This window comes from Chenopodium quinoa, unplaced genomic scaffold, assembly GCF_001683475.1.
Source record: "Chenopodium quinoa cultivar QQ74 unplaced genomic scaffold, ASM168347v1, whole genome shotgun sequence".
NCBI classification, from domain to species: domain Eukaryota; kingdom Viridiplantae; phylum Streptophyta; class Magnoliopsida; order Caryophyllales; family Amaranthaceae; genus Chenopodium; species Chenopodium quinoa.
The window spans coordinates 1,726,542-1,746,020 of NW_018745650.1; the positions used below are offsets into that span (position 1 = coordinate 1,726,542).

General features: G+C 34.5%; 5 protein-coding genes across 5 annotated transcripts; 4 read left to right on the forward strand and 1 right to left on the reverse strand.

The window, feature by feature from the left end:
* Positions 1-254: 254 nt before the first annotated feature.
* On the forward strand, positions 255-1,307 carry LOC110716893 (glutathione S-transferase T3-like). Its single transcript, XM_021895547.1, has one exon. The coding sequence runs from the start codon at positions 255-257 to the stop codon at positions 1,305-1,307; it is 1,053 nt and encodes a 350-aa protein (XP_021751239.1).
* Positions 1,308-2,429: 1,122 nt separating this feature from the next.
* On the forward strand, positions 2,430-3,170 carry LOC110716895. The gene is made up of 2 exons (XM_021895548.1): positions 2,430-2,639; positions 2,778-3,170. The coding sequence occupies exons 1-2, from the start codon at positions 2,430-2,432 to the stop codon at positions 3,168-3,170; spliced, it is 603 nt and encodes a 200-aa protein (XP_021751240.1).
* Positions 3,171-9,138: 5,968 nt separating this feature from the next.
* On the forward strand, positions 9,139-10,370 carry LOC110716896 (feruloyl CoA ortho-hydroxylase 2-like). The gene is made up of 2 exons (XM_021895549.1): positions 9,139-9,686; positions 9,794-10,370. Exons 1-2 carry the CDS (start codon positions 9,139-9,141, stop codon positions 10,368-10,370), a joined length of 1,125 nt encoding a protein of 374 aa, XP_021751241.1.
* Positions 10,371-10,590: 220 nt separating this feature from the next.
* Positions 10,591-11,831, reverse strand: LOC110716852 (GTP-binding protein At2g22870-like; the record flags this gene model as incomplete). The annotated part of the gene is made up of 3 exons (XM_021895498.1): positions 10,591-10,963; positions 11,073-11,231; positions 11,695-11,831. Coding segments are annotated over 3 exons (510 nt in total), but the record flags the coding sequence as incomplete, so codon positions are not given.
* A 2,778-nt stretch (positions 11,832-14,609) lies between these two features.
* LOC110716984 (3-oxo-Delta(4,5)-steroid 5-beta-reductase-like) lies at positions 14,610-17,110 on the forward strand. Its single transcript, XM_021895631.1, has 2 exons — positions 14,610-14,937; positions 15,059-17,110. Exons 1-2 carry the CDS (start codon positions 14,896-14,898, stop codon positions 16,196-16,198), a joined length of 1,182 nt encoding a protein of 393 aa, XP_021751323.1. The 5' UTR covers positions 14,610-14,895; the 3' UTR covers positions 16,199-17,110.
* The last annotated feature ends 2,369 nt before the right edge of the window (positions 17,111-19,479 follow it).

Sequence of the window (19,479 nt, forward strand, 5' to 3'; positions counted from 1 at the left end):
AGTTAAAATTGTTGCAAGTTGTATATTAGTAAATTAAGTGTTGTGAAAGTTAGGTTATGTACAGATGTTAAAAGAAATGGTTAAAATAATGTTGTGAATGTCATGTCTTATTACAATCTTTTTAAACATATTTATTTTTTGTTTTGTGATGCAGAATCTTTTAATGGATCCGAACAACCCAAATTTCCGTCAACAATTTTCTGGTTTTAGTGATGATTTCCTAACAAATTGAGTTTTGATTGTTCTTGCAAAGAATGGGAAATACGTCTTTGCAACCACCTCCACAGCATCAGACACCCACTGAATTTTCCCTAGAAAACTATGATAATGAAGAACGTACACCTGTAACTGATCATGGTAGCAACACCCAATTCGATGACAGTCAAGAAGAAAACGTACCAGAGACGCCGCAGTATCCTCCACAAGTTCCCAAAGTGCAATCCAACCAGGTTGCTGCACGAGCGACTCGTGTTTGGTCTATTGCGGAAGATGAAGCTCTAATTGGGTTGTACTTGCAGATTAGCGAAGATGCTATTAAAGGTACGAACCAGAAAGCAACTGACCAATGGCGCAATGTACACGCAGCATATCAAATGGCTCAGGCGGAGAAGCCAAATATACTTCTGCCAAGACCTATGAAGAGTCTGTCGTCGCACTGGAGAAGGTTGGCAGCAGACACACTACAGTGGATATCTTGCTATGATGAAGCGGGTAAACTTCCGGAGGGAGGGAGTGGTTACAACGAAGCTGACCGTGTAAAAAGTGCATCAAAGCTTTTTCATCTGGCCACCGATCACAATTTCAGTTTTCCTCACGCAGTTGAAATGCTTAATAAAGATCCAAAGTGGAGGCCAAAGCTGAGATGGTCCTTGTCAAAGGAGGAAAGAAAAGTTGTTTGTGATGTTGAGGAGCAAGGTAGTGCTGGAAGTGGGAAGAGGTTGAGAGATGATGTAGGGGATAAAACCCCTACAAATGGTTTTTCATCTGGAGGAATACGACAACTCGATGGTGTGAAGAAAGCAAAGGCCAAACGTAAAGGGAAAGCAGTGGCAACAGAAAGTGGTTCGTCTGACCTAGGCGAACAAATGAAGGAATTCGCTACAATTCGCGAAAGGGAGGCCATTATGAAGGAAAAGAGGATAAAAATTGAAAAGGATAAGGAACAGAGGAAACGAGAGGAACTTGACATTCATAAGATGAGAACCATGTTTGATATGCTGCAAACTCTGAAGAATTCGCCTACGCCACTCACTCCTCAAGAAGAGGCGTACAAGAATTTTTTACTTGGTAAATTACAAGGCTTTTAAGCATGTTATTGTAGTTGGTCTACGTTTGTATTACTCAAGTTTTTAATTATGCTATTGTAGTTGGTCTATGTTTGTATTAATTAAGTTTTTAATTATGCGCAATGTAGTCTTTTATTTTTAACTTGTACTAGTGGTGTGTTTAATTTCAATGTCAGATGTAAACTTGTATTCTGATTTTCCAATATTGAATGACAAGTTGTTTAACAAGTTGATTTCAATTGCCATTGTTACCGACATAATTGCATTCACTTTTTTCATTGTGTAGTACTTTTTTCTGAATTCACTTTGTCAGAATTCTTTAACTTTTTGTCATTGTTACCGACATAATTGCACTCAAGATTTGTCATTGTCAACTAGCATAGTATACCTATTCCGTGGCTGAAAATTTGATTCCTTCAATTGGTGTGGTCATTCAGATTTGTAACCACATATTCATTTGATATATTTGCTATATATAGTAAGCATGGCACATATCCACAACCACACAAATTCAGAAACTTACATTATTAATACAAGATGTATTCCAGAGCATCATCAAGTTCAAGTTCGAGTTCATCTTCTTCAAATACTGAAGAATATGATCAACTCGTTGATGAACTCTTCACATTCCAACCCCCAACTTTCCTCATGCCCCAAAAACAATCCCAACCCACTACAGAAACACCCAGAGGGGGTACGAATAGAAGAGATAGGAAATGGGACATGCCAGGCTGTTTAATGATTATTTTTTTGATAATCCTGTGTACAACACCAACCAATTTAGAAGAAGATTTCGAATGCAACGACCTTTGTTTTTACGTATAATGAACAAGGTCGTTGAAGGTGATGTTTACTTCCAGCAGCGTAGGGATGCAGCTGGAAGGTTAGGCTTATCACCTCTGCAAAAATGCACAGCCGCGATAAGAATGTTAGCCTACGGCTTGGCTGCAGACACCGTGGATGAATACGTTCGAATCAGTCAATCAACCGTTCGAGTTGCCCTTCAACGTTTTTGTGCCGGGGTCATTGATCAGTTCGGAACCGAGTACCTGCAAAACCCTACAACTGATGATTTGGCCTGAATACTGCATCAAAATGAACTGCGTGGTTTTCCAGGCATGATAGGCAGCATTGATAGATTGCATGCATTGGGAATGGAAGAGTTGTCCAACGGCTTGGAAAACGCAGTACGCCGGTAGAAATAAGAAAACAACGCTAATACTGGAAGTTGTTGCGGATCAGGATTTATGGATCTGGCATTCCTTCTTTGGTATTCCCGGATCTTGTAATGATCTTAATGTGCTGTACCATTCACCAGTGTTCGATGAGGTTCTGCATGGTCGAGCTCCTCCGGTAAATTTTACAGTTAACGACCATGAATACAACATGGCTTATTACTTAGCCGACGACATTTATCCAAAGTGGGCAACTTTTATTCAGGGTATCACACACCCTCAAGTTCAGAAGGATAAAATGTTCACTGACCACTAGGCTGCTGCTCGGAAGGACGTTGAAAGAGCTTTCGGTGTTTTGCAAGCTCGATTTGCTATAATACGAAAACAGTCACTGGCATACGATGAGGATATATTGCGGGACATAATGAAAGCATGTATCATTATGCACAACATGATTGTTGAAGATAAGCGCCACAACTACACTCGAGCTGAAGTTCTGAGAAGCTTCTACGAAGAAGATCAACAAGATTTAACAACAGCATCAATGTCTACAACGCCACCGTTTGAATTCAACGTAGGCCGACCTACCAACTTTGACTTTAACTCATTTCTACAACGAAAAGCTCCCCTCCGTGATAGAGAAACTCATCTATCTCTGAAAAGTGATTTAGTCGAACAAATTTGGTTACAATACGGGCCAACTAATTAGGGAAAAATTAGCATGACTTAAATAAGGCCAACTACTATGGCCTACCTACTTTTACGTACGCAGTCGTGTGTATTTTTTTAATTGTTTTGTTTATTTTATTCCCTAAGTTTAATTACGCATGACGTTTCAAATGTAATCGGTTTTTAGTACTGTACCTCTTTTTAAAATAAATAAAAACATTTACGAAGTTTTAGCGTTTTGTTACAATTATTTCATCTAACGTACATAATTTAACGACATATTTTACCGATAAAAACGATACAAATGAAAAAAATAAGTTACACAAATTTAGACTAGTTTTTTTTTATTTGGAGTAATATTGTTAAAATATAAATGAAATTAATAAATAAAGAAGTGTTGTGTAGGAAAGAGAAAGTAATGGTGGGGTATTGAAAAAGTAAGAGAGAGAGAGAGTGGTGGGCAAGCATTATTTTTGCTCACCATTGGGAGAGAAATTGTGAAAAAAAATTGCCTATGGGCAAAACTGATTTGTTGAGAGAGAAAGTGGGTCGAGAGATATTGGGCAAGCATTATTTTTGCCCACCATTGGAAGTGGTCTAACTACTCTTAGAAAATTAATCACAATCCAACTACCTATTTTTTTTCATTCTTTCTTCCTCTCTCTGTATTTATACACGCAATGGCAGCAATTTAGTTAATGTGTTTCTTTTCGAATCCATACTGCTCTATGGATTCAAGTCAATTCGAAAAGAATAAGCCAAAAGGGTTCAAGTTGACCCATACATAGTTTTCATTAAAAAAAATTAAAATATAGATTAAACGGGTCAATTCGAACCCAATCGTACAAGAAATTAAATTAATCAGGTTAGGATTAAAAAATTAAACCTGGAAACCTAAACAGGGCAGGGTGGATAGAGGGATAATCAACTCGATTAAAGCTGACTCGAACATGAATCCAACCCAACCCAACCTGATTGTCAACCCTACACACACCAAAGCTTGTATTAGTTATATGTAAGATTTATTTGGTGATGGATCTCTCAAGACTCTCACAAGGCTCGTAAGCTATAATAACATTAGATTTTCGGATTTTAATAAGAACTAAAGAAACTACACGAAAATAAAAAGGATAGTACTCTAATTTTCGCAAGAATAGAGGGTATCTTCCTAGTCGCAACTAGAAGCTGATCACAAGTCGCAACAACTGATGTTTTTGATTAACAATCAAACGAGCAACGCTCAAAGGGGTTAATTCCCAAAACTAATCACTAGTAGAAAACAGTAAATGGCAAGCGGTTCAAAACCCTAATGGGAAGCGGTTTTTGAACCGCTCGCGATTGGGGGGCTTCCCATTGCCATTTTAAACCGCTCCCCAAATGGAAAGTTAGGTTTCACTTTTCAGAGTTCAGTTTTCTATTCTTCATTCTTTGAGTTCTTTCTGGCTTTCTGTCCGTTTAAAATGGCTGGAAAATATGGTTGGCAATTTGGCATTTGGGGAAACCTGATTTATTAAATTGTATGCTACTGTGCTGCATAGCTTATGTTATGCTATTGAAAGTTTTATGTTATGCTCATTACTAGTTGCAGCTGAGCTTTTTATATGATAAGTAGTAAGTGACTAGCCCCTTGGCCTATGCTCTATGAGGCAGTGGAGTCAGGCCCAAGGCTTTCTCGGCTCTTTGCATTCATTGCTGACTTCGAGCAGGAAAAATATTGGGAAGACCATCCAGGAGAGACAGTACCTCTGATGAAACCTATGTTTTATGGTGGTCCAAGGAAGGTATACAGAGGGGAGGTTCCAGTCTACCCTAGTGACAAACCCAAGTAAAATAAGAACGAAAGTTGAGATATCATAACTCTATATTCTTGAAGCAAGATTACATGCCTGAGCTTAACTTTTACCTTGTCAACCCTCCTCAGTTTTCTTTTATCTTTGTGTTTTACAAAGTAGCCTTAGATGGGTGACAGCATCTTCGAGGTATTTATACTGCTGTACATAAAAAGGTACGAAGTACCATATCTACAATGTGTGATCACCCTTTTTGGAATGAATTTCATGTATTTGATGTGCATCAAATAATTACGAGTATTCAATTTTTGGAGTCATACATAAAAACAAACATCTCATAAAAAGTTTATAACGATGTGACGATAAATGATGTTTAAGGATCATATGTTATCTCAAGCCTATTATACAAATGCATAATTGATCACTCGTTTTTCCTGTGCGCTCATGATATGCTTGCTTAAACAAAATCAAAACGAAATATAAACCGAAAAATTAAGTACAAACTGACAACTACATATATTCTTTTCGTATCTTTCTTGCAAATAATGCTTCATTGCTTCAGGTGTGCAATATGAAAATATTTTGTCTAATTCAATTACTCTTCTTCTTCCATCCCCTCTTTTTTCTTTGGAGGGTTATCATTTATTTTTCTCTTCAACACAGTAAAGTACATCTTCTCGTTAATTCCATCCCAATGAAGTCCAATTTTATCTCCTAGTTTAAGTCCTCTTCGGTTGACAACTTTGCTTTTGTAATTTCCAATGAGCACACAACTTCCACTTGACCATATTCTTAAAGTCATCTTAAATTCATATTTATCATCCCAATCAATGAAATCAATTTGATAACCATCTTTCTTGCTTTCCTCTTGAATTCTGTTGCTGAAGTTTTTATACACCCATTTCTTGTAGAGTAAAAGTCGATCTTGATTATCAATGTCACTTGGTGTTAGGATTTTCGTAAAGCTCCATTCTGGTGTGGCTTCGAATATATTGGGAGTACTACTATTTTGAGCAGACGAACTAATGGCAGTAATTCTAGTGGTAGTGTTAGTAGAAAGAGAAAGAGAAAGAGAAAGAGAAAGGATAAGATGATCAACTTCCTATTCCCCTGTATTTTCCTTCAACGAAGATAAATCGATGTATTTTTCACCATTAACCTCACAATTTTGGTCTAAAAGAGTAGATTTTATGGTATTTTCCGTTTCCATAAAGTCATAGAAGGTGTAATTGTTTACCAAATGTTGAACCTTTTGTTTCTCCATGATCGATTCATCAGAATTTCCCTCAAAGTTTGAACTTTCTCCAATGTTGTTACTCTCTGTTTCTTTGCTTTTTTTCATGATCAAGAATAAAAACAAAATTCTCGAAGGTTTTGATAAAATTATGAAGAAGCTAAAGTGCTAAACTAATAGAAAAAAGAAGAGTTTGAATTGATGTACTGTAATTCGAAAGATAGGAGAATTTTATTTATAATAATGGTGTAATTTCCTTGAAGAAATTATAATTCTAATAGGATTTGGAAATCTATCCTTTTATTTATAATGGAGAAATTATAATTCTACTAGGATTTGAAAATCTATCCTTGATCCTTGTCTTTTTTAGAAAGAAGAAGGTTTTTTTTTTTTTTTTTTTTTTTTTAAGTTCTCTTATTTTATACAGTTTTTTTTAAAACTTAGTTAATGAAGTGGATAAATATATGATCATTGATTTAAAATAAAAGACTGATGTTTTTTTTAATAGATTTTTTTTTGGAAAGTTTTTAATAGAATAAAAGATTGGTATTATTCAAACTTCACTTTTTTTTCCCTACAAATATAAAGAGGCATATACTATCAAGTAAAATATTGTGTTATATTCATCTTTATCTTACTTTCCTTTTTTTTTGAAAGATATCTTAATTTATTAAACATAATTGAATATCTATACATATTTTAATTTATTTTGGATATAATATTGAATTTGGGTACGTAGCCATTGTTAACCCTAATTGAATTTTTTATCACGCTTTTTTTTTTTTTGTTTTTAGATAATCTGCTAAAAGTAGTTCCGAAGACTTGATTTTACTCTCTAATCTCTATGCATGCCGACATATAGATTTGATATGATTTCCACATTGCAATGCTTTTATACCAATTTTTTAAAAATTATAAAGTATATGTAATTGACTTGGGCTTAGACCATTAAATTAGGAATCTCTCTTATTTTTGTACACTTGGGAGTGTCTTAGATTAGTCAGAACATTGAAATACGTAGTAGTTTTTGTGCAACTAACTTTGGGCATGATGGGAGCTGACCATTCATGCAATACTTGTAGAAAAAGGGGAAAAAAGCAGAGAATTTTATACAAACTTCATTGCATTTTATTTTATACAAACGTTCAAAGAATAACATAGAGTAAGTTGGTATTGTTGTAATTGTAAGTTGTAACACCAGAGAAGTCTTGAAAGATACAAGTACTTCCTAACCATTCCAATAGTTTCTTGGTTGTGAAATATGGAGAGGAAGCTAAATTCAACTCGGCTTAGCTCGGTGATACTGCTAGTGATCCATGGGGGATATGATGTTGTTTGTGATTCTGTCTAATTAACTCATGGAAACTTCAATTATGACGTTTTCCTCAGGTCGTTCGCCTTTTCCGCCTTTCATCTTATCATACTTAGTGATCGAACACAAAGGTACTCCGTAATAGGTATCGATCTGAAAAGCATAAACCAAAGCAGCAAAAAATGAATGAAGTTATAAACTTATAACACTTTAAAGAATGAAATTTTAACTATGTATTTTCTGAATAATTTATTTAAATTGTGCAGTGCATGAGACTAATCTATACCGCAGTTGTAGTTGCATAAAGCAAAGCAGTAAAAAATGAATGAAGTTATAAACTTATAACACTTTAAAGAATGAAATTTTAACTATGTATTTTCTGAATAGTTTATTTAAATTGTGCAGTGCATGAGACTAATCTATACCGCACTTGTAGTTGATATTTGGAACGAGTATAACACTTAAAATTAAAAATAAATAAATTATATGTTTACAAACAATATAAATAAATTATATATACACTAAAACATTATTTTAAGTAGTTTAAAGTAGAAACGTAGAGATAATAACCATATTAAAGTAAGAGTAATGTTATATGTTGCCTAAGGGCTACAAATAAGCATTGAATATCTTTCCTTTGGTATTATTTAGGAATGCATGACAAAATCACGCACAAATTAGTGTAATTAATGATTTAATGATCATATTTCACAAAATGTTCTTTTTTCAGCTTCTTATACTCAGATTTTAAGGCTATGTATAGCATTATCCTTAACATAATTTGATGACATTCTATAGTACGGAGTACCAAAATAGTTATTTGACATTTAGTACAAAGTACGGGTACTATTAATTGATCAGCAGGTCTTGTACGGACACGGGCTATAATAAATCATTGTAGACCCAAAATTTAATACTCTCAAATAATATAGTCACATTCGGGATGATATAATCACTTTTTTAGTTGATATATTTAATTTTTTGTGAGTCATATTTTAAATGATTTATGTATTTTAAACAATTTATCTTTTAGATGATATAATTATTTTTAGAATGATTTTATTACTGTTTGATACTTTTTTTAATGATAAATTCACTTTTTGAATGATACATTTACATAATGAGTTTTTGGATGATATAATCACTTTTATAATGATATATTAGATGGTTTGGTGTGCACCGGGTCTATTCTAGAATTTGTCTTAATCGAAACTTAATTTTGTAGTTAATTGTTTTTTATGGAATATTATATTTTTATGTCAATAGTCACTAAATGCTTTGGATTCCGTACTATGGAGTAATTATCTGCGAGTACGTTAACTCCTTAATGAAGTGTTTATAATTACTGTCCTTATTAACTCGAATTAAAGTGATAAACGTACTAAGTATATTAAGGGAGATTAAATTGAAGTAAGCGATCAAAATACTTTATTTAATGCGGTTATTTATTTGCTGATAACTACACAGGGAGAATTAATCAAAAGTGGTGTCACTGATCATAATTATATGCTAATGATCTGTTGCTAATTTTCCTAAGGTATTCCGAACGATCCATTCTAATGTAAGATCGTTTATACACCTTGCTGACTTTCTTGGAGAAAGATTGTTTCAGCAAGACAAAGAATTAGAATCAAAACATTATAAATTTCGCCCATAATACAACATTTAACTCATGAGAAAAAAGAAAGAGCCTAATACAAAGAGCAATTTTGCACTTGCACCAAGCTTACGAAAAATGGCTCATGAAACAGAAGATCTAACCTCTTTTCTTATCGAATCGGGCCATGGAGTGAAAGGTTTATCGGAGATGGAATTGAAGGATTTGCCAAAGGAGTACCTACAACCTCAATCAGAGAGGCCGTCCAACATAAAGATCATGGAAGAGGCATCGATCCCCATAATTGATGTGTCTAATTGGGATGATCAAGCAGTTTTAAAATCACTATGTGATGCTGCTCAGAAGTGGGGATTCTTTCAGATCATCAACCATGGGGTGCCACTTGAAGTACTTGAGAATGTGAAACGAGCAACTCTCGTGCTCTTTGCTATGGCACCCGAGGACAAGAGGAATTATTTCAAGGAGAATTCACCTAGCAATCATGTGAGGTTAAGTACTAGCTTTATACCCGAGGTTGAGAATGCCTTAGAATGGAAGGATTACCTTAGTCTCTTTTATGTCTCTGATGATGAGGCTCTTGCTTTATGGCCTACTATTTGCAGGTAATTAACCGTTAAGCTGCACTATGCAATCACTAATTATATTATTGTTTTGTCATGAGAATGCTAAATCCATCAAAATAATTATCTGTATTACCATTGATGTTCAGGGACCAACTTCTGGACTACATGAACAAGTGCCAAGTTGTGATTAAGTCCCTCCTGCAAGTCCTGTTGAAAGGACTCAACATTCAAGAGATCAATGAGGAAAAATGGTCTCTTCTTTCGGGTTCCAAGAGGATTAATCTCAACTTCTACCCAAAGTGTCCGAAACCTGGACTGACAGTAGGAGTAGGGAGGCACTCAGACGTGTCCACCTTTACCATCCTCCTGCAGGATGATATTGGTGGACTCTATGTTCGAGCACCTGATGGAGAAGGTTGGGTCCATGTGCCACCTATCCCCGGGGCGTTGGTGATTAACATAGGTGATGCGCTGCAAATCATGAGCAATGGCAAGTACAAGAGCATAGAACACCGTGTAATAGCAAATGGAAGTAAAGACAGGATTTCAATTCCCCTGTTTGTGAACCCAAAGCCTAGCAAGATGATCGGACCTCTCAAGGAAGTTTTGGTCGAGAGTGATGAGGAACCCAAGTACAAGGAGGTGTTGTATTCTGATTATACTTTGTACTTCTACAGGAAGGCTCATGATGGTAAGGGAACCCTTGATTTTGTTAAGATATGATCTTTCTAGAGATGAGAAAGGTAATAATTTGAAACTGATAGAATGAATATGTAATAAAACAACAATTTACGTTCATTACAGATGCTTGTATATAGTAATAATAAGAAAGTAAAATAAAGATATTGATGTTGGATGTAGACAGATCTTGTTTCAAATTGTCATCCCACTTAGCTTACAGATGATGTCTTTGCAGTATAATAATAAATGTACGTGTCATATATGAGTACTAATAGTATATCTAGCAACATAAACATCTACCCATTTTTTTTTCTTTATAAAATTTCAAAACTTCATTCCATTTTATACAAACTTGCAAAAGATAACATAGGGTAAGTAGACATTTCTGTAGTTGTAAACCAGAAATCTTCTAATATACTTTCTAACTATCCCAATAGTTTCTTAGTTGTGACATGTGGAGTAGAAGTTGGTCTCGGCCTAGACCAGTGACACTGCTAGTCATGATCCATGGGGGATGTTGTTTGTAATTCTGTCTGATTAACTCATGGAAACTTCTGATGTTATCCTCAGGTCGTAGGTCTTTTCCGCCTTTCATCTTATCACACTTGGTGAACACAAAGGTGATAGGTATCTGAAAAGCATAAACCAAAGCAGCAAGAAACGGAAAATCAGTAGCACATTTAAATCACATTCAAAAATGTTAAATGAATTAACGATAGTATAGTGTTCAGAAATTGGATACATTCCCGCCCAAGCCAATTAGCACAATCAACATCTATCTTCTGTGGGGGAACACTTGCATCAACTAGGAGTAACACAGAAACGAGTGCATCTCTATTCAAGAAGTAGCCTTTAGTGAATGCAGACCAATCTGTTCGAGCAGATTCAGACGCTTTGGCAAATCTATGTAAGAAAATCAGGCATAAAAAAGTGATCTTTCAAATGTTGCACTATTGAAGCAGATTTCAAGATCATCATATGCATAATTGCTATCCACCATTGCTATCCAAGGTTAAATATGACTTAATTAAGGGCGGTTAATTTCCACAATGACATGTAAGGAGACATTTACTTCCTAAACTTGAAAATAAACAACACGATTGGAGACCAAATTAACTACAGCGGATGTAGCCTAAATACATATCAGTCCGCAACATGTTTTACAGGGTGATCAATAATTTTGAAGCAATGCCACAAGGCGTAAAAGCAATCCTTTTTTGGCACTTCAATATGATTCAAGCATATGATCAGGTATAAACACGAATAACAATTGATTCACAATACAAGTATACAATATTCCCAGCATGAAATAGACTCAAGAATTACAGAAATTGCCCAAATTAAAACCAAAATTACAGAGACTCACCCATATCCAGGCAAATCAACAATATACCAACTCTTGTTGATCAGAAAATGATTGATAAGCTGAGTCTTCCCTGCATATAAATTCAACAACCTAATCAAACACAAAGTTAACAAAACAAATGAAATCACAAGTATGAATCATATGCAAATAACCCCAACAGCGAATTACCCCTATTCATAATTGGTGCAAACATGATTTGCTCTTGAGAAACTGAAGAAGTTCAAGGACTGCAATTGTGGTTCTCCAACTGATTCAAATTTGGTGTATTATATAAGAGAAGCTGTTGGAGTCATGGGCTCTAATATGAAGAAAGTATCCATAATCTCTTCTTGGGGAGAGAGTGGGGGGAGGGTAGTGACTGCTTGAGTTGAGCACTAATTTGTGAAATTTTTTTGCATTTCTTTTTCTTTTTTCTCTTATAATCTATACATACATACATACATATATATATATATATATATATATATATATATATATATATATATATATATATATATATTTATATATATATATATATATATGCATGTATACACACACACACACACACACACACACACACACATATATATATATATATATATATATATATATATATATATATATATATATATATATATAAGTTATTGCAGGCATGATTTTCTGAATACTATCCCATTGTAGCACCTTATACACTTACAAGGCTCGTTTCCCAGCTCAAAGGATAAAAAAAAGTGTTGAAGTTGTAATAGCTTGTGACTTCAAGGAGAAATCCAGCCAATTACCCCCAACAGGATGTGGTGAAGTTGTAAACGCCGAGAAATTAGACAAGATCCCAATGTGAGTCTAATATGATCAGTGTCAATTTTCAAGGTCCTTGTGGTTGCCTCTTTCCCTAAAGGATGTTAATTAAGGCCAGGATTGCATCTGAGAAATAATATTGTGAGCTCAAAGTCACATTGAGCCTTTTGATGAATTAGCAGAGTTTATTGGTAGTGCTGAGAGAAAGATCTTTTGGATCTCTAGGGCTCCAGTGATGAAGAGCTGGGGAACAAGCCAGATATGGTGTTACAATGGGAAAATATCTATGGAGCCTAACCTGCTTTGACCTAGACAAGCTAGTCCTGATCAATCAAATAGCAGAAAAAAAGGAAAGAACTATTAGCAAAGAATATGTGCTCACCTAGTCACCTCCAGGACTCTCCAAACTCTCTGGGATTCTCACTCTTTTGGATTTAATGTCCATATCTTGAACATCTTTTCTAGGCATCACCTTAATTAATCTTCTTGAAATTCGCTAAAGCAAGCATGACTTTGAAGTGGATCCAGTTCTCTGTCATTGAAGATGGTAGTGTCAATGAAATTAGTACGATTCATCCTAGCTACTCAGGCATTCGCCTATTGAGGTTTAGGAATAATACAAGAGTCTGTTGCAGAGGTGATGGGCTTAATGCAGTTTCTTTGTTCAATTTAAGAATGCTGATGGGAGTTTCACCAACGTTGCCACGTAGGCAAGGTTTGAAGTTTGAACAAGATTTGTCAATAAAATCTGCTAAGCTTTCTCATGGTGGATTTTTAAGTTCTGAAGTTGATGACGAAAGTTTGCTCATGAGGAAGTCTATGCTCAGGCTCATTGTCTGTACGCCTACTAAAAATGACAATATCTTTGTTGAGGATGTGGTTCTCTATATTTCTATTTAAATTGATTCCTATGCTCTTGTCCAGCCTCAGACTTTTATTTGGCAACAGATTATTTTATCTTACTTTGGCATTTGAGACGGAACCGATATCTATGCTTAGTTAAGATTAGAGTCCGGCTTTTTTTCGATCCAAGTGTAGCAAAGGGGGCTCCAAGCAGCATGTTGTGCAGTTTAGGTAGCTAAGGTCTGTTATATAAACTAACTCTAGGAAGATGGATCAAAGAACTAGAGAATCTGGATTCGGAGATTAACTATGATGGCCACATGGCATTGAAAGGCTTTCTCCATTGGACTTAAATGTTCTTTTCACATTTTCCCTTATTCACTTTTGAAGACATTTTGCTGCATCTTTTAGTACTTTTCTTTAATACAGTTTATTAAAACAGCTTTATAATGCCCCCTATTTTCTTCATAATGGGAGAAGGATTCACCATTCTTCACTAATGGACGTGTTTCTCTGGTTTAATTTGCATTTTAAATCGGTTTTTTCTATTATTTATATTTGAATTTTGAAGGGATGTCTAATAATAATTAAAAAAAAATGTTCTAACATGGCTGAATGATAAAGTGTGATTACCTCTCCCTAGTTGTGAATATTCTTATTATAGGGGAATAAAATGAATTGAACAAGTAATCACATGCTTTGTCTTAACTAATTATTGTCAGTTGACATTCATGTCTTGAAGCGAAACGTATACATTGCTTTACTGCTTCTAACTTGCTGTTAACATAAATACCTGAAAATGGAATGTCAAAGGGTACTATAATATTCCTTCTGCTTTATTTATTTAATTACGTACCCAATGAAAAGGAAAAAAGGGGGGAGGGGGGTGTTGGTACATATCATAGATTTGGGAATTTTCAGTCTAAAATTCTCTTTCTACTATTTGGAAATACCTTCTGGTTGAATTCTTCAAGATTAATTAAAATACAACCACTTTATCCCAAATTGTTTGCATCATTTTGATTAGACATGTTTCTCTGTCAATGCATAACTTTGGCCGTTAATTTGGTCAAGATAGTATATATTGTGATAAAAGTTATGATGATGCGAATAATTTGGTTTGGAATGAGTATTAAAAACACAGGTTATTACATACGGACTTTTAATTTGCAGCTATAAGCCTATAATCATATAGCAGTAGGCTGTTGTGTAGCTAAATTGCTTGATATGAAGTACGAAGTAATATAACAATGTGCAGTTTATTTTGTCATTAAATCTCTTGCTGAGGGTTCGCCTTCTGTATGATACTATTCTTTAGCTTCTTAATATGAGTATGAACTGGTTCAAGTAATTTTTCTAATACTTGATGACATGAATGCTGACTATTATGAAACAGAGCCGTGAAGGGTTGTATATGGATTTTTTATAATTTTGTTTATGATAATACACCTAGTCAACAGCTGCCTCAGGACCCCTGTTTTATAATATGCCTCTCTTTGCTTCTGTTCTTTATTGCCTTATTCTATCTGTCTCCGTGTTCTCTCATATAATTTCAGGGTTTTCTGCAATCAAATTTGCTCCATGAATTGGTGGTGGCTAGGAGCTATTGGTTCCGCCTTACATGTATGTCGCCTTATATTCGTTTTTTTTTTTTTCCAATGATTGTTTAATTTTCAATTCATTTCAGTATTTGCTGTATTTTGCACCTCTAAATCTTTTATTTGTGTTTGTCTGGTCTTTGCAGAGAATAGAGAGTGGAGATATTCCATCAAAATACCATAATGTAGCACTTGTAGTTGGCGTGACTGGCATCTCTGGTAATAGTCTTGCAGATATCCTTCAGCTATCTAGTACACCTGGTGGGCGGTGGAAGGTCTATGGTGTTGGGCGACGGCGTCAACCTGAGTGGCAGTTTCACCACAACCATGTTCAATATATCCAATGTGATATGGTTGATCCTGAAGCTACCCAAGCTAAACTTTCACATCTGAGTGATGTAACTCATGTATTCTACGTTGGATGGGTTACGAAATCCACTGAAGAGGAAACTTACGAAGAGAACGGAAGAATGCTGCGTAATGTTCTTAATGCGGTCATACCTAATGCGCCAAACTTGCAGCATATCTGTCTTCAAACAGGTCAGAAATATGCCCTACCTTCTTTGGACTCAACGGCTGAAATTCAAAATGAACCTCAATTTGTAGAGGAGTTGCCCAGGGAAGATACTACCGATAGTTATTATGCTATGGAGGATATATTGGCTGAGGAAGTGCAGGCAAAGGAGAATCTGACATGGTCAGTCCATCGACCTGCTGTTATGCATGGGTTTTCTCCTTACAGTACTAGGAACATTATTGGTTCGCTCTGTGTTTATGCCACTATATGCAAGCATGAAGGACAACACTTAAAGTTTCCAGGCAACCAGGCAGGCTGGGATGGGTACTCAGAGGCTGCAGATGCGGATTTGGTGGCTGAGCAGCAAATATGGGCGTCACTTCATCACCAAGGCAAGAGGCAAGCATTCAACTGTAGCAACGGGGATGTGTTCAAGTGGAAAGATTTGTGGAAGATTTTGGCTGATGAATTCGAATTAGAAACCGTGAAATTTGAAGAAGATTCTATTACTCTTGAAGAAATGATGAGGGAGAAAGGTCCTGTATGGGATCAGATTGTACAAGAGAAGGATCTGCTTCCTACTAGATTCGACGAGGTTGGGACTTGGTGGTATGTCGATTCTGTCCTCAGATGTCAGACTGTATCAGACGATTACATTAATCGGGGTATGGAGAAAAGCAGGAAGTTCGGATTTGGGGGTTCCAGAAACACTGCAGATTCATTTCGTTTTTGGATCTACATGACAAGAAAGTACAAGATTATTCCTTAATCTGTTAGGTTGTTGTTGCTGCTGCTGCTAATGGTAACTGAAGCAGATTGTCATTTGAATTCAGTGGAATTGTTATTATGCGTGAACTATGAATTGGTCTACAAGTTATGTTGTGCCCTCAACTTAGCCAAAAGCCAGCCATAGACCAGATCATTTATGATAATGGAATCCCACTCTCTTTGATAATCATCAAATCACACGTTAATGGCACATCTTTATTTATTTATTTTTTTTTAATCTTTTTTTTTTTTTTTTAATGAATTTTATTGAAATGTAGAGTACAAAGACTAGTATTCTTTTTTACCATTTCTCAAGTTTGAACTTTTATGTATCAAAAACCCTTTGTTAAAGTCAGACCATATATATTTAAATTTAGGCTATGTTTTATAATCCAATTTGAATTTTTTTTTGTTCGAGCTTGATAAGATCTGGTTTAATCTAATGTGAATATTTATAGTTTATTTTGATTTGATATGACAAATCTATTATTAGTATTTAAACACACAAACCAAAAATGCCACATGCTCTCCTTCCCTATTACCTTTCTTTATAAATCATTCTGTTTTTCTATATTTGCATAGAACTTCTTCAACTCCCTCCTTTATTTATCAATAACTCTTTATATTCTATAACCTATACTTAAATTTAACAAATTGAAACCTTCTCCTCTTCTCCCTCTATTTTTCAATATAATTTAATCACATTTGTCTTTTAATTCATTGACCCCCAATCTCTAATATAAATACAAATTTCCATTAAAACTTTTTTCACATCATCTAAGTTCAAAAAAAAAAAAAAACAAAATATCCCTCAAAATTCTATGTAAAAGTTTTACTATAATGAAGATGATGATTGAAAAGGAAAAAATTGAGGCTGCAAAAAAGGGTGACTTGAATTGGTCTAAAAAAAAAAGAGTTTTGTGTTAGAATATTATGGAAATTTCATATGATAATATTGCTTGCATGTCATTGGGTCATTATTTTCAAGATATTAAGCGCAAGAAATAGGTTTGGTAAAGAACAACTTTATAATATTTGATGTAAAATTACAACAATGGTTTGGTATACAGTTTCTTTTATACGAATTAATGATTAACTATCATGCAATTGGATAATTTGATTATACAATTATTTAAGCCATATTTTAAGTATTAATAATAATTTATACACAGTCAGTGCGTAGAACGGGCAGTATGATTTTAAACAAGTAATAACATCATATATTAAGAGAATATAATATTTTAGTCATTATATTTTATTTTTTTGAAAGCAACATTATAGTCATTTTTTTTTTCTTTCTGAAAGCAACATTATAGTCATTTTTGTATATTCTTCATGGTTCTCTGTAGAGTTCAACTATAATAATTTACTAATTTGATGAAACAAAACATGATGATAGGCATCGCATACTGAGGTTATGGCCTGTATGGGTTATGATGGCCTTTGAATCTAGGTATTCAATCACCCATAGTTTTTACATACTCTTACAATCTAGTTACTCTTCTTAGGGAAAATGGTCAAGGAAACATTAACTATTTATACTTCACTAAGATTTGACATTTTCGGCTTGTCCTTTCAACACTACATTATTCATAAGGGGTCATCAACGTGTTTATCGGGCCATTAAATCGCGGGAAAGTTGCTCTACATTCTATATGCTTCTCCGGCGATTATAAATGTCTAATACGAAAGTACTTGCTAAGGGATTGATTAAAGACTACCATAGCTCGGACTATGAACCTCCTAAACCTCAAAAGTTCATAAGGTCTTTAGATAATTAACATACCCTTTGGGTCGTTGTTTGAGGATTTTAGATGTTTTACTTGCCTAGTATCCTTATTTGTGGCCCAAACCTTGCAAAAAGCTCCCAAGAGGAAGATTTTAGAATCCACATAAAAGTGGATCAAATAAGATTTACTCAAATGAGTAACCCAATATCAAGCAATAGAGCCTCAGTTTTGAGCAAGTGTTAGGAATTAGGATGGCTTGTTCAATGTCTTGCCCTCCCGACGTCACTGATAAAACACAGACACATCATCCAATTGTTGAATTTGTACTAATATTTTCTAACAACGACAAGCAAGAGTCACACTTAAATACGTGTCGGACACACGAAAAAACATTGTACAATCTTTAACATATTTTGACAGATGGACACAAAATTTGTCTTACCTTAATGCGTTTTATTTAATATTGAATACACCACGTCAACATATATAGAATTTTCTTGTATTTGCACTTTTTTGAAGACTTTATACTCTAGTTTTGGATTTTTTTTTTTTTTTTTTTATTTTTTTTTTTTTTGGCGTTCATTCTTTTCACTAACGGTTCTATCCCCCTCTCATCACTATTTTATTAATGTCCTCCTTACATCGCCTCTTCACATGTTCAACATATTCGTTTTTTGGATGTTTTTAATACTTCTTTTAATCATTTATAAAGTTAATTATCAGTTATTCAATTTTCTTATTTTATATAATATAATTATGTTTGTTCTGCATCGTACCCATGTCTCTTAATTCTAGACTAACTTTATATTGTATCCGTTTTGTATTATATACATTCCCGAGCTCGTGCATCCTAAGTGTCACCATCACAGCCTCTACGCTATGTTGCTAAACACAATTCAACATCTTGATTTAGACTCTTCCCTCTACATTAAGTTTGCATCCTTTATCATGGAACCACACACTCTACCCTTTCTTAATCTTCCCTTTCATGGTAATTCTCTTTGAAAAGTACAATATCCATTTTGACTTATTTTGATCCACCAACTTGTCATAGTCATTGCCGTACCATCTACCATACGATGAAGGCAAGAAAATTAATTAATGATTTGTTACCTTAGTGTCGTTTGATAGAGTGTTATTATTGAAATACACTCGCTATCTTCCTTTTGATGAGCATTGTGCACGAAATTCAAACACCAATGATAATGAAAATTAATAAAAATTTGTTAAGGATATTATTCAATTAACAAATTATCATTGTCGTTATTTAACCAACAAAATTATAGAATTGAATTTAAGTTGTAAAAAAAAAAAAAAAAAAAAAAAAAAAAAAAAAAAAAAAAAGTGGGACAATATAGTGTACGATTAATTGCATATATTGGGATTTTTCTAGTGACCCTCGTGAATAAGGCCATGGCTCAACATGACCAAGTGCCATGCTTCGTAGGTTAGTAATAGGAATGTTAGAGACGACTTGTTGTGCGACAGCGGAAGCAAAGGTCGAAAACAAACAAGAAAACAATAAAGAAATTCAATGCAAACAATAAGAACA